Source organism: Bidens hawaiensis, unplaced genomic scaffold, assembly GCF_021521415.1.
Source record: "Bidens hawaiensis isolate Kalapana, Puna unplaced genomic scaffold, B.hawaiensis_p1.1 tig00008951_1, whole genome shotgun sequence".
NCBI classification, from domain to species: Eukaryota; Viridiplantae; Streptophyta; class Magnoliopsida; order Asterales; family Asteraceae; genus Bidens; species Bidens hawaiensis.
In genome coordinates this window covers 365257-381506 of record NW_027491653.1, presented here as the reverse complement: position 1 = coordinate 381506, position 16250 = coordinate 365257, and the positions used below count along the sequence as shown (strand labels likewise).

The 16250-nt window shown below is 32.4% G+C and overlaps 2 protein-coding genes across 2 annotated transcripts; one reads left to right on the top strand and one right to left on the bottom strand.

Annotated features, from left to right (window-relative positions):
• Positions 1–238: 238 nt before the first annotated feature.
• On the bottom strand, positions 239–5837 carry LOC143530579 (uncharacterized). Its single transcript, XM_077026072.1, has 13 exons — positions 5696–5837; positions 4015–4088; positions 3810–3893; positions 3142–3222; positions 2956–3036; positions 2797–2889; positions 2055–2234; positions 1900–1967; positions 1760–1811; positions 879–932; positions 706–798; positions 565–631; positions 239–480 (listed from the first exon to the last, which is right to left on the bottom strand). The coding sequence occupies exons 1-13, from the start codon at positions 5835–5837 to the stop codon at positions 389–391; spliced, it is 1161 nt and encodes a 386-aa protein (XP_076882187.1). The 3' UTR covers positions 239–388.
• Positions 5838–11442: 5605 nt separating this feature from the next.
• On the top strand, positions 11443–12463 carry LOC143530578 (NDR1/HIN1-like protein 13). The gene has a single exon (XM_077026071.1). It carries the CDS (start codon positions 11447–11449, stop codon positions 12332–12334), a length of 888 nt encoding a protein of 295 aa, XP_076882186.1. The 5' UTR covers positions 11443–11446; the 3' UTR covers positions 12335–12463.
• Positions 12464–16250: the final 3787 nt, after the last annotated feature.

The following is a 16250-nucleotide window of genomic DNA, read 5'->3' as shown; positions in this document are numbered from 1 at the left end:
CACAGTTATATGGAAATATAACTGACTAGTACTACTCTTATAGGTTTCCTTTTATAGGCATATAAAGACTTCAACTCAAATCAAATTTGAATTTTTGAAAACCGAATTTGAACCATGAAATTCAAATTCGAGCCGAGTCTAATACTCAACATCCAACTAACGCCACTTGTCAAACGCATGTTGATTTTTATAGGATTCCCCATCCTATAAACATATCATCGATAGCGTATATGAAAATTTTCATGCAATACTTATAGTTACGAGATTTACAAACTACGAGTTTATTAGCTTCAATAAACCAATAATAAGCAAATACAAAACTAACTTAAGTGAAAAATATATATTTTCATTTGCTGATAAATTTATAAACAATAAACAAAACTACTCATCAATTTAACTTTACAATCTCCATCTTTTTGCTAATAGCTCTTTGACCATGATATATAAACGAATCTAGTATCCCAGAAACAGTGAAAACTCCTGAAAAGTTTATAAATTTGAATTCATCAAATTGCAAGTTAGATTATTATGTTTATATATGGGTGTGTGTTTATAAAATCTTACCTCCAATAATAGCACAAACATTAGTCAAAAAGTGCAGAAATGAAACATGTTCTTCTGTGAAGGTAACCTGTGAAATTTTTATAAAATTTAGAAAAAAAGAAAGTTTAAAAATTTAGTTTTATTAAGTAACAGAAAGCAAACCTTGATAGGTGAAAGTTCATAAAAGAAAAATACTCCAGGAAGAGTTTTAAGACGACCCACTTCGGCACCTTTAAAGTGTTCGGTTACTGAAAACTGAATAAGAAAACTGTGTTAACATTAATAAGTAAATACTATATAGTCATTTAAAGTTGTTTTGAAAGAATTAAGGATACCTGGTTTGATTGGATGTTGTGTCCATTAACATCTGTGTAAACACTCGGTACAACCTGACGGACATACCGACATACATATAATAACTTTTAGATAATAAATATAAGTTACATAATAATGTAGTTATCAGATAGAGTTGTAAGTCTAGTTTAAGTCTAGTTTTTAAGCCATTTACATGGAAAACAAAAGACTTTTGATTCACCATTATTAAAAAAAGCATAATTAAGTTAAGGTAAAATGTAAAAATGTCTTAATACCAATAATATAGTGGATTTACATCCACATCAACATTATGATTTGATTCGTTTTATTCACAAGAATAAGTGACAGATGATGTATTAGGCATGTAAACGAGCCGAACAAACACACATTGTTCGTGTTCGTTCATTTAACTTTAACCAAACAAACGACTGAACATGAACAGTTAAACGAACATGGTTTTCTTGTTTGTGCTCGCTCGTTAAGTACATGAGTGTGTTCTCGTTCATTTCTGTTCATTTGTTAATAGTATAAACGAATGGTTCACATATGTAAATGAGCGAATATAACTAAACATTTAGATTAATGAATATAAACGAACATAGTTGATCAAATATCAGTTGAAACTAAATGTGAATGTCAATCTATTGCGCCTAAAAAACTAATATAACTAGACTAAACAGCAATGAGTGATATTTTAATTTACTATTATCAGACAAAATTCTAATGGGCCTGGCAATTTAATTGAATAAATAAAAAAACAAACGTAAATAACGAGCATAAATGAACAAACGAATGTGTTCATGTTTATTCATTTAACTAAATGAACCAAAAAATTTGTTCATGTTCGTTTGATTCGTTTACAGGCTTATGATAAATACATAATTGATAGCAAGTGTCATACCTTGAGAAAATACTCAAACATCCCACTTGGTGGTTCTTGTATCCATTGCACACTACAAATCAACAAATGTGAGATGCTTCCAAAAAAGTTTTAAAAGAACAGATAATAATTATAAGTTATAGAAATGAGAAGAAAAATACCCATCAAGGGGATTCACCACACCAGGAAAATATTCGCCAAAAGCCAACCGATTAATCTTGTGACTTATCTGTGCTAAAAAGGAGTCGGTTATAATTACAACATATTTTATAACTATAGTAAGATGAATACACGATAAAGCGCGATTATATCTTACATTAAAACTGTCTTTATGAAAAGCTACCAGATCATGGATATGAACGTTTGATTGTTGGAAGCTTTTTCCAGGGGCAAAATGGAAATTTCCAGCCACTTTATTAACGTCCAAGAAACCGTATACGTTACATCCTTCACCTTCTTCATCTTTGATCCTTTGTAAAAATCCTTCCCTTTTGCACTATAGAGCATTCAGTTTAATGTTATATAATTAATTATTATATATTAGTTAATAATAAAAAAACCAAGCGTAACTGCTTTTTAGTTCATGTTTATCCTATTTTAAGTTTCTCTCAAACAAGTATTTAAATAATATACTTAAAGAGGTGATATATTTAAATCCAGTGTTCATATTTTGTCTATTGGGTTTCAAAAGTTAGTTAAAAACAGCATCTTTGACTGCAGTTTGACTTCTATTATTATCAACTTATTTTGAACACTTATAAACTAATTTCTAGATAACATTATATCATTGTTAATCCTTAAACACCAAAAATAATAATAATAAAGAAAATACACAAGATTTAGGAATATAAAGTTCTATGTGTGCTAAAGAAGCTGATAAAAAGTAATTTATTTATCCTTATGTACAATAAAAGAGTAAAAAAAGAACAAGCTCAATGTACAACTAAAGAAAAAATAATAAAGTAGTTTTTTTCTCTATATATAATAAACTTACCTATACCATACGCACACATACATACATCCATACAGATACATATACACACATAGACACAGATTACCTGATCGATTAAGTCTGGATCCGTCATTGCCCAACCTTTCTTCCTATATGCTTCACGAACATCCTCACACGAGTTGCAGCATTCTCCATCTGACTGTAATATTCAGAGATAGTTTGAAAGAATTCGCACATAAAATTATAACAGAAAGTTGAAACATACCGATTCTGCACCAAAACATGAACCACAATATGTCTCATTGTGTTCAAGCCTACCACCATGTCTTTGCAAAGGCTTCTCAATCTGTTGTTAAAAATATAATATTACGAACAATATGTCAGAAAGATTTATCTTTTTGTGAATTAGCAATAGTAGTTTATCAGTCTTGTATGATCTTTTGTCAAATACCTTGGGAGCACCGATACCATCTTGTCTTGATTCTATGATATTACCATTAGCATCGATTCTCTTTTTAAAAATGTCATGTTTCTGCACGTATGGATGCTTAAAAGTCATTATGAGAAACAATAGTAGGAATTCAGGCTTGTAAACAATGTTCATGTTCGTTCCTTTAACCTTAACCCAACAAACGATCCAACACAAACAACCACACTACTGAGGTTTCCTTGTCCGTGTTCGTTTGTTAAGAAAATGAGCGTGTTATAAGTAAACTTTAACGAACATAAACGAATGAACATAACTGAACAAAGATGAAGAAATATAACTAAGCTAAAACCAATTATAAGTAAAGTTGAACAACAATCTGTTGGGCCTAAAGAGTTATTAAAACTAGACTAATTTGTAATGAGCCTATATATTTAAATGGATATATTAAGGCACGTAAATGAACGAGACATGTGTTCATGTTTGTTCGTTTAATTTAATGAGTAGAAAAGTCCGCTCATTTATAAAATAAATGAACTTCATAGACCTAAGTAGGATGGCACAATCTAAATGTTTGGTTCGTTCGTAGACCTAAGTAGGATGGCACAATGGTAAAAGGAAAGAGCATTAACACTATTATTTTCTGATTTAAAGTAAATAGTCATAAAACAATATGTTAGTAATAGACATACAATGTCAAGATGTTCTTCTCCACTGATATCCATGGCATCAACACTCAGTATTGTACATGGAAGTGCTGGAAAAATGATATCAAACTGCAGTTTTATGAGGGCATAAAGATTAATACAACACAAATACAATGTATTGATTCTAAAAGTTTAAATATCATATAACCATAATTGATAAATTAAGTCAAACAGAAAACAAAATTATTACATGAATTCGTAGACGCTCTCCTCTTGAGGTATCTACCATTAGTTTTGTTTCAGTTACAGAAAGAAGATATAATCCTGCATCCAAACAGACATATTACTAACATAGCTTAACTGCGAGTGACAATTATAATATTATATGACATGAGCATTACTATATGAAATAGTTGTGCCTTCGCTATAACAATGCTCAAAGGTCTACTATAACTGATCACAAGCATAGTTATAAAGGACACTAGGCACACTCAAGTCACATAGGCCTCACCTAGGGCCTAGGCATAAGAAAAAAAACGGACTTAAATAAAAAAAATTAAAATATGTTATGTATTAGAAAAATAATACTAGCAAAAGTTATTATATAACATTTGGTATCATCTAATTAGTACCAAAAGTTCTAAAAGAGTCAACATTCAAATGCAATTTCAAAACTTTAACAAAATGTTCAAAGTAAAGTAATAAAAAGTAAATGTTCAAATGATCATTGTTCTTGATCCGTCATCAATACCAAAGAAGCGAGGGCCCTAGGAGCTAGTAGGGCATATATTGGGACTCTCTTGAAAAACGGGCCCAGGCGCAAGAAGCAAGGGCTTTTAAGACCATCTCCAATGGTTGGTTTATCTTGGTTCAAACCAACCTAAAAACCACCAAACAATTGGAGTGGTTGGTTCAAACCAAAAACAAAGGTTTGAGGTTTGATTTTTCAAACCATCAAAAACCACCCATTGTGGGCCCCAAACGTCACATCTTTCACCCACATATATATACCCATATTTATATTATAATATGTATTAAAATATTGTACATATATACATATTTTTTATAATTATTTCGAAAATTATGTATTTTTTTGTTTTGTCTATTTTTATGTAATGGCTGGCTTAACTGTTAAAATTTTTAACGATTTTATTATCTATTTTACAACGCTTAATGGTTCAGGGATTTACGTAACAATGAAGCTCATCATGTACTTCAGAATGATTTAGTGGAACATTTGTGGACGGTTAAGAATAATAATAATTCATAGGTTTTATTATTAGGCAAAAGTTCCAAATTATCTCTCTTTCATTTTGTTAGAGTAATTGTCGTTTTAAATTATGTAATATTTTTTTTGTTTATCTATTTGTTATATTTTAGTTAATCTATTTTTTCCTAAATTTTTATTATATTGCTATTTATTTAAATACAAATTATAAAAACTAAATATTTTATAGTATTGTGAAATTCTTATTTAAAATAAATGTAAAAGTAAGTGATGATGTGGAATTGTAAAGATGGTTTTGAGAACGTGTATTGTTGGAGTAAAATATGTGGTTTTTTATAAAGCTGGCTGATGTGGCAGTGACGTGGCTGGTTTGAACCAAAAACTGTCGGAGATGGTCTAATAACTATGATCACAATTCACAAATGATTACATCAATTATAAACACGTTCATTGATGGGCATAATTAGGGATCTAATTGAACATGATGACTATAGGAATTAGGTGTAAACCTGATGATTATTGAAGTTCAACCTGAATAATAACAACAAGAAGAGTTGAAATTGTAATACATCAATATCATGATTCTATTTGCAGTAAATGTCAAAAGGTTGAATGAATGACGTTGACAGTTATAAAAACCTAACTTATTCAACAGAATAATAATAATAATATTCATAAAGAGAGAGATAGTTAAAGAACTGACTGAGCTCAGCGAAGAAGTGAAGAAGCATGAAGACTGAAGAAATAAGAGTGATGAGACCACCGGAGAAGGTTCTGCTGTAGAAATCCTGATTGATTTTAGGATACGCGTCCAAATTACGTATCCTGCTCATTACACTTTCCATTTCCAATTCTACTATCCAATTTCAACTCAAATTGAACAATCTGCCGTTGATTCAGTACCAATCGATCGGATACAGATTCGCATTCAAGTGAATGGCGTCGTCGGATCTTCGATCACCGGGAACAAAGTGTGACGTTACCGAACTAATCTTATTAGACTGGGCCGTAACGTATAAACCATTAATAAGCCCAACTACGTGAACCATTATGAGCCCATGTCTGGTTGTGACGTTATCCACATTCACAAACCAACCCAACCCAACCCAACCCAACCCAACCCAACCCAACTCGGTCTTTATTATAAAGGGAAGTTGGATTTTAATAAGACAAAATGGCAAAAGACGTCATTTATGTTTGCACGGTTTTTCAGTAGACGTCCTTTGGCAAACTTAATAACATAAAACATCCTTTATATTTGAAAACTCTATCACGTTTTGTCCTTTGACCCTAACCCAGTTAAGTATTTTCGTTAAATTTAGTCATTTGCAAGGTATACTTGTACATTTATAAATATTTTAGTTAATCTCTCCATCCACCATCTTCTCTCTCTCTGTAACATTCAGACCATCTTCAACCACCTATACTCTGAATCCCCAATTTTAAACCTAATAATACACACCTAAATCCTCAAATTGAGTAACTAATTAGGGGTTTGCTCCATCATAAATTCCCAATTTGAGCAACAAGGTAGGGTTTTTCTCCGTTCTAAATCTCCAATTTGAATAACCAAATTAGGGTTAATACTCCTCTTACTCTCTCTGCTCCTCTCTTCACCACTAGAGGCGTCTTTTTTTTCCGGCAACATAGCAACATCCCAAACAGATATGTGGTTTCGGCAGCTGCCGCCACTATGGGGACCCGGTCGGAGGAATGGATCATATCCGAAAATTGAACCGAGTTTGAAAACACTTTTTTTGAAGCAAAATTACAGATCTTCAATGGGGTTGTGCTCTTCAAATCATCGGCTACCACCGTTGCAATCATATCTGGGTTTCAAGTGTGTTGCCGGAAAACACCCGACGGATTCATCCTTCGGCAAAACGGTTGGGTTTAAGGAACCACCGGCGTCGTTTGTTGCAGCTACGGTAGTGCGGTGGTGGTTCTGTGTGGTAGAATAAAGGAGGCTGAGTGTGTGTGTTCAGGAGAGTTGAAAAAGTTTGGGATTGTTATTATTTTAATAATTTTTAAATGGAGTGATGTTCATCTAAATATATTTATTTCTTTTTTATTTCAATTGTTAAATAAATATGTAAAATTACAATATTACCCTCATGTGCCTTGCATGTGATCAAATTTAACGAGAAAATTTAACTTGGTTAGGGCCAAAGGACATAACACGATAGATTTTTTAAATATAAAGGATGTCTTTTGTCATTAAGTTTTCTAAAGGACGACTATTGAAAAATCATGAAAACATAAAGGACCAGTTTTGTCATTTTGTTTTTTAATAATCTCAACTATTTAGGTATTGCCCAATAATAATTCTAACTAACAATCTAACTAGTGTCAATCTCAACTTTCAACTTTGTTACCAACAATAATCCCAGACTAACCGAATATTAACTTATAATGATGTGACGTGTGAGGTGGCAACGACTTGGATTTTTCAATTTTGATGGATTATTCGGATATAATACATTTAACATAAAATAAAATAAAAAGACGTTGGTCTGATTTGGTTGTGGACTTTGTTGAGGTGGGGGAGGATGACAGAACAGTGGTCTTTTATTTTATGTTAAATATATTATATTTCCAAATAATCCATCTAAATTGAAAAATCCAAGTCATTGCCACATAGTTGCCACCTCACACGTCACATCGTCATGAGTTAACATTCTGTTAGTCTGGGATTATTGTTGGTAACAAAATTGAAAGTTAGGATTTCCACTAGTTAGATTATTAGTTAGGATTATTATTTGGCAATACATAATAGTTGGGATTATTAAAATCCAATCAAACTAAACTTTTCACATTCATTAGCAAACTATATTTCACTATTCCTTATTAAATAAATATAATTTATTATTATTTTTTCATATTAAAAGTGTATAAATATAAAAAATAATTTTTTATTTAAAAATAAACAATAATACATTTAAATTAAAATATTTTAGAAATATATAATAGATAGTGATTAATATTTATTATATATATATGGATATATATATATATATATATATTTTTTACAAATTTTATTTTTAATAATATTTCTACCGGTGCTTTAAAAAACACAAAAAATAAATAAAATGAACAAGAGTTCAGATTAAAAAAAACTTAATTATTAAAAGTTATTGACTATAAATTGTATCGGCAAGTAATATTTTCTGTAAATTGCATAAGTGAAAATAAGTTCTCTTTATATGTATATTATGTTGGACTTAATTGGATCGAGCAACATGAACAACACTATTTTGTGAGAACTCCTCACGACTCTTTCAATATTATTAAGAACGAAAACCACACAAAATACAATAACCCAAAACCATCTATTTATACTAAAACCTTAACTTGCTCACCAAATAACCTAATTAGACTCAAACTAGGAAACTAAATAAATTAATAATAATAACCAAAACTTATTCCTAATTTAATAAACTAAACTGACTCAAACTCAAACTCTTTAAACTTTAAACCTTAATCAAGATTAATCCTTCATTCCCCTCCTTAATCTTGATATGGACTCGTTACTCTTCAAAATAGTGTTGGATCCAAATCTTCACAAACCAAATTAGTAGCTTCCTCTTTCGGTTTTGGCCCGGGGCACTCATATGCAAAATGACCATACTCAAGACAATTATAGCATCTGATATGAGCTTTACCTCGACCCATACCTTTCTCCTTTTGATTTTCACTGGGTTGGAACCGACCACCTCTACCTCGTCCAACGCCACGTCCTCTACATCGGCCACGTCTATGGTTACTTTTCCCTCGTCCACAACATTCACAAACATCCTCTTCATTCTTTGAACTTTCCTGTCCATCAGTTTTAGTTAGCAACAACTTACTTTTTCTGCTATCACTCGTCTCATCTTGCTTTCTGATTCGTTCCTCATAGGCCTTCAACCTGCTTATTGCTTCTTCGAATGGCATGGTGTCAAGATCTGAATACTGCTCAATAGAAGCAACAATCTGAAGATACTTCTTTGGCACCGAATCTAACAATTTTCGCACTAACACTTCATTTTCTAGATTTGAACCAAGACTAGTATATTTTGAAACAAATCCGGCTAACTTTCCAGCAAACTCTTCAATCGTATCCATCTCCTTCATTCGAAGTTGCTCAAATTCTCTTCTTAAACTTGCTAAACGTGCCCTTTGGACCCTGTCAGCTCCTAGAAACCTTACACGTAAAGCTTCCCATATGTCTTTCGCACTTCGGTTCCTAGCAACTTGAAGGAGCATATCCTCTGGTAAAGCTTGATAGAGAATTGCTCTTGCAATCTTGTTCTTCTTTTCATCAACGGCCCCACCGGTTACCGGATCAATTGTCTCCCACAACCCTTGTGCATCCAAAACTGACTCCATTAGAATTGTCCAAGTGTTGTAGTTCGTTGTTGTCAACTTTGGTACTTGAAACGAGGTGTTGTTGTTTTCTCAAACCGGGACATTCCTTGCATTGTTTGCATTATCCGCCATTCTTTTCTTCTAATCTTCTTAACGTCACACAGATCGTCCTCTTTGATCGCTCACACAGATACGATCACAGCGAATCACACAGATTTACGCTACTGCTTCTTTCAACGAATCACACAGATTAACGTTGATTTTTCTTCTTTCAACAAATCACAGAGATTGACGTTGCTTCTTCTTTCAACGAATCACACAGATTGACGTTGATTTTTCTTCTCGAACGTTCACACAGATACGACCGTCTTTGTCTTCTTGATCGTTCACACAGATACGATCGTCTTCTTCACTGTTTGATTGCTACACTATTGCAACCCGTCTTCTTTGGTGGGTTCGTTCTTCTTCGTTGTTTCTCTCGTCCTCAACTTGGTTGCCTAAATCTTCGATCACCTTCTCCTTTCTCACTTTCTCAACTCGTCCGACAATAATAATTGAGGTGTACGTGATTGTTGCAATTTCCTGTGACGGGTTACTTTCTCTAATTAATTTGAGGTGTGTAATATAATGCTTTCTTTATTTTCTTTTAGTTTTGACTTTTTGAACGTGGATGCTTGCTTGCTTCCTTCAATTTAAATCCACTTCTCCAAATATTAACAGGAAACAACTTGCTTTTTTATTGATAACACAACCTTGACTTTTTTCACGTGGCTGTTTGCTTCCACCTTCTTGCGATCAGATTTATTTACTGCCTACCGGTCTGCCTTCCTTTGAACCTTCTTGCGAGCTTGATACGGCTCTGATACCAATTGTTGGACTTAATTGGATCGAGCAACACGAACAACACTATTTTGTGAGAACTCCTCACGATTCTTTCAATATTATTAAGAACGAAAACCACACAAAATACAATAACCCTAAACCATTTATTTATACTAAAACCTTAACTTGCTCACCAAGAAACCTAATTAGACTCAAACTAGGAAACTAAATAAATTAATAATAATAACCAAAACTTATTCCTAATTTAATAAACTAAACTGACTCAAACTCAAACTCAAACTCAAACTCAAACTCTTTAAACTTTAAACCTTAATCAAGATTAATCCTTCATATTATAAGTAACATAATATCGATGATTTCATGCTTTCAAGCGATTCGAGTAAACTTATTTGGTTTTTTTGTTTACCTAGAAAGATTAATATTTGTGGGTTGAAAGTTTTGAGTAATCAGCGCCTCTCAACCATTTTAATTAAGTGACTAAAAGTATTGATCTTCCATCTACTTTAAAAATCATGTGTCTAGAGATTATGACACGGTAAACAAGATTAATATACGGTTGAATGATGACTCAATGTGAAATTTCTTACAATTAGATCTCCTTCAAACTTTATGGACCGGATGGAACACTATTCCTTAAGTTTGGCTAAACAAAAATTTGTTTTCATTCGGTCAAAAAGCCAGTGATTGTTTGATGATGATATGTATTTTTCTTTTTATTGGTTATCGAGTAGAAAGAATATAGTGTAATGTATATTGGACAGAGTAAGATGAAAGATCTCATACTTTTCATGTAGCCTTTTTCTCTTTGTCAGTTTATTATCTTGCTAGTCGGTGCATTATAAAATTCCCAGAAAAAAATCAATATTATAGTTAAACTATCTAGTGTAAAATAAAATAAAAAGAACACCACAATCTTGACATGTGACACTGAAATGGTTTGCAAATTGGGTTGACGGTGTGGTCTACTTTTTGTTTCAAATAGTGAAACAGACGCTGATGGCTTGCTAATGGAGTAATGTGAGTGGTCTCAACTCTCAACCACTAAATGTGCACAGACCGGTTACGAAATAAAAACCGGTTCACATTAATCTACGAAAAGTTAAAACCGGGTTAAATGCAAACCGCTAGGCTAGAAATCAATATTTTTACCAGGTTATGGACGGTTTCTTAACCATTTTGATTGGTTTTTGCTTAATTATGAACTATGTTAGTCAAAAGTCAAAACATTTCAAAAGATAATAGTCTAATAATAGCCTTAATATGCATGCCACTCAATCCCGTTGTATGTGCTCAACCTCCCAAACTATTGAACCAAAAAACCAAAAACTTTCATTCCCTCCTCAATGCAAACCATCATTCCATCCCACCATTGTTGTCGTCACCACCGCCACCATCCATAGTTGTCTTCCGTCATTCAATGGAAAAGAGGGAACCTCCCTCCACTTCCATTCGTGTCGGAGATGACAACCCCGCCACCAATAACCTCCAAAATGTTACTTCGAATGCTTCTGTCGCCCAAGTCCCTAAAGAAAACATTTTGATTATGGAACAACGCCACCGTAAAGCTTACAAAATATTTTCAATTGTTCCTGCCAAATATGTATTAATTTCACTTCTCGTTTTAAAGATTATTTTGGGGATTGTGTTTGTGATTCATTTACTTATGACCAAGAAAGAGGACCCTAAATTTCGTGTAGAGAATGTTCATGTTATCACAAAAGGCGAAGCACGCCAACAAAAATATGAATTCAACATCACATTGGCATCGGAAAACCCTAATACACACACCATCATATTATTTGATGATCATGGCAAAACATCTCTGTCTTTTAATGATAAGAAAATCGCCAACGGAGAGTTTCCATCGTCTAAACAAGACCCTAGGAACTCAAAAGCCGTTAACTTAGCTCTAACGAGCTTTTCCAACACAGAGTTACCTATGGAAATTCAAACTAGCTTAAATGAACCAAATAAAAATTCCAAAAAACATGTTGAGGCATTACTCGAGTTTCGGGTTCCAATGAAAATGAAGATCGGTATATTGGAAGTGAAGAGCAAGACATTATCGATATTGTGTCATTTCAAGGTCGATAATTTGGCAAAGGATTCGCGTATATTATCTCAAGATTGTGATTATTCTACAAGAGGCTAGTCACAAATTCACAATTTTAAAGGTGGTTTGGTGGTTGTAATTACTAATTTTCCCTTTGGTATTGCGTAACGTGTGAATTACTAGGTTTTCACAACTTTTTGACAATTTATTTTATTTTACTTATACTAAGTTTAAGAAAATAAAATATTGAGCGTTGTTAGTCATTACATGTATGCGATTGTTCTAGTCATTAACTCATTACTTTTTGACAATTTATTTGTGAGGTTATCTTCTTTAATTCTTATATTCGTATACTTAAGTTCAATTATTTTCCTTCTATAATCGTCAAATTTAATGTCACTTGACTTTTTATATGTCTTAGATTGAATAATTTACAAGTGCTGGGTAACCCACTTTGTAAGAGTTAAGTTTAACCTAAGTTGCCTTAAATGCTGGTTATGTTTGAGTATGTTACTATTCAAATAATAACTAGATTTATACTCCGCGCTCCGTGACGGAAACACAATTAAACATATCATAACTCGTACATTTATTAATTATTAAACAAAGAAGAGTCAAAACTAACTCACATCTTTTTACTACTCGGTTTTGAACCCGATGCGTCCCTTAAGTTTTAAATCTAATTGTTATATGATAATTTCCTTTTATATAAATTGGACAACACAAAATTATAAAACTTATGGCGCCCTTAACCAATTCGCATCTTATTAATTTTCGGCTTTAAACTTGATACTTTCCCAAAGTTATAAGTCATAAGAAGGAAAAATAAGGAATCCCAAACACTCCTAGAAATTAATTTGTATAAGTTATATTATAATAATTATCCTGATTAGTACCTTCAAAATAAGTCAGTTAGAAACTTAGAATAATTGTACGTGGAAAGCAATAAACTTAGAATAATTGTACGTGGAAAGTAATTTTATGTGGTTTACATTAGTATACACACATCTCAATACATATATCAATGTGTGATTCTTTTTGAACGACAATGTGTTATTCTTTCAAAACCTTAATACAATGTACTAATGATTTATTAATTGCCATATATTGACTTCATTTTATTCCAAGATCGCCAAAACCTATGATTCCACAAATAGAAGCTTATATAATCCATTTTTTTAATTTTCCAAAGAATGTGTATATTTTCATGGTATTGTGTCAATGTTGATCCATAATTGATGAAGTGTGATGATGATATGCAAATACAATGTATGTTGTTTACATGACTTTAGTTTTGACACGTAGTCATCATCGTATCATAATAACATATGAACAATTAATATTAAAATTAAAAAGCATATAACTAGTTAAAAAGTTTTAATAAATGTTGTTAAGAATATTTAGCTCTAGAAACATTTTGTCAGAGCATTGTCACAAACACATATCTATCACATAAGCTGTAATTAATCATGTTCAATGTATTTTTGGCTTTGTTTCTTGCTAGTCGGGTTTTGTTTTAATACATTTTGTAGTGTTTGAAAAAAATAAAATATAGCATATACCGGAGAGTCGGAGACAAACCCAATATGTCTTTTATCTTTCTGCTTCTTGTTTAAAAAATAACTCAAGTATGCCTCTCTTGTATCTTTTCGTAGTTTAATTCAATGCTCATTGTTTAAAAATACTCACATACGTCATACACGTCTCTCTTATATTTAGTTAAGGAAAAACTCAATATTAGGCCATTTGTAGTGAGAAAAGGGCAAAAAGCCCCCACCTCCCTCTTCATTGGTTGGTTTCTCTTCTAGGCCCCACCTTCCTCTTCATGTAATGTTGCGTAGACAACGTTGGGAGTCTTTTTAAAGCTCAAACGGCCGTTGGTAGGAGAAGGGGAGGGGGGGGGGGTTCCGGCGTTTTGGGCCAAAACGTCCCCACAATGCTCACCACTACACTCGGTCTTAGAATCTTTACATCAGTCTTTCAATGAAAAGGATTGCGATTTTGGGCGTTCAAAACGGGTGAACCTCGCTGTAACCATAACTAAACTTAACATATGTCTAGTCATTCTGTCAATCTTAATATGTTTTCAAACATTATAGATAAAAGTTGATTGTAATGTTTGAAAAACAAATGACTTTTCTAAGATGTGATGGTCAAGCTTGATAATTGTAACAGTTAGGTGTAGAGTGGGGAATGAGCTTGAAAAGCTGTACAGGCTGTTAAGCTAAGCATCTCAGTGTGCTCTTATCTTGAAGATAGAACCACACGTTGCTATGTTAAAATTTTCTCTTTTCTTTTGCCATTATAGTATGGTTATTATTTTATGATTAATTTATCGTTAAATTTAGAAATTCTGTTTCTTTGATTGGTTATGTCTTGAACAGAACGATCAAATACTTAAGTTACTATGAGATCGAGGTGATGCAAGTACAACGCGCTGTTGGTAACAGTATTTTATCTCGCCAATGTCTTTAGGCTATTTTATTTAAATTTTTATAAGAAAAATGTATCAAGTGAGTATAAAATTATATTTTTAGTTTGGTTTCTCACTTTCTCTATAGTAAAACAACAATTAAAAGTGTTTGAACTTTAGATATGGTAATTTCCATGTTCCACAAAGCAAATCGGGCTGGATTGACAAACCATAACTTTATTTATTTTTGAACAGGCAACCATGACTTTATTTACTTTTTATTAAAAGATTATAAATAATTCTTATATATACGATAGAAAAACTATAATTAAATTAGTAATCGAACTGCTTTTTAATAAATGATTTGGACTCTAAAAAAAATTTAGTGCACGTGAGGTTATTTCGATACGTTTAATGTATTATAACATAACATGTGATCCATGTTATAAAATTTTTAACGTGATAAAAGAAAACTAGATTGACGTGTCTGTGTCAACGGACAGGTGAAAGAGAGTATTCTATTCACCAATTGTTTAACTCAACAACAAAGTGTGTCACATAGACAATAGGGTGTTTTGCAATTCACATTTTTTTGAATATTTGATGTGGTAATATAAAATGTAAAATGTAATGATTGGTTAAGATGGAGATAGATGATTTGTTAGTATCTTTATTAATATTTTAAAAACTAAATAAATATAAATTTTGGGTCCAGGCGACCCTTTCACGCACAATGCGAGGTGGTGTTTAGCGCTAGGTCGTCCGTCGTGGCTTTGTTCCACGCCCAATTTTACGACCGACACCAGATAGTCTAATAATACCATTCAATTACTAATGCATTTTTTTTCTATAGAAACGAGCTTTTTTCTATAGAAATGATAACACTTACTAAGTCTATTTATCTTTAAAAATGTGCAAAATTAAATGAGGCAACTTGGCTAAGGCTCTTACTCGATTTTGAAGTTAAACGAGATTAAGATCGAGCCAACGAGCCGAGCCTAAGTAAATTTTGGCTCGGTTATAAAAATGAGCCAACTCAGCTCAAGATGTTTCAAACCAAGTTTTTTTAGCTAGTTTTATTTGAGCTTTTATCGAGCGAGCCAAAAGCCCAAGCTTCGAGCGTCGTGCTTTTTGAACGGCCCTATTATATATAGTTATATACAATTCATAGCCTCACAGTATGTGAAAGGAACACAACCAAAAAGAGCAATAAAGATTGAAAGAAGTCTAATTTCTAAAGCAAAGATAAAGTGGGTAGAGGGACCTATCACCCATGCTCTCAATTGCCTTCCCTTCATAATTACTTCCCACTATAACTAACCAACTTTTTTATTTTTTATTTGTTTTCCTAAAATATATCAAATATTATGAAAGACAAGTTGCCCTAAATTACCTCTAGATTAATGTCTAATCAAGAAAGTGACCAAGGTAGGTCCTAGTTCAAACACATCTCATTTTCTCCCTTCTTTTTTCATTTTTTTTTTGTTTTTTCATTTTTAAACATAAGTTAAGCCATATGAGCCATATGAACTCAAATCACTGATCATGTGATTTTGGTTTGAAAATTTGTGCAAATATCAGATAGACCATTATTTTGTCCAA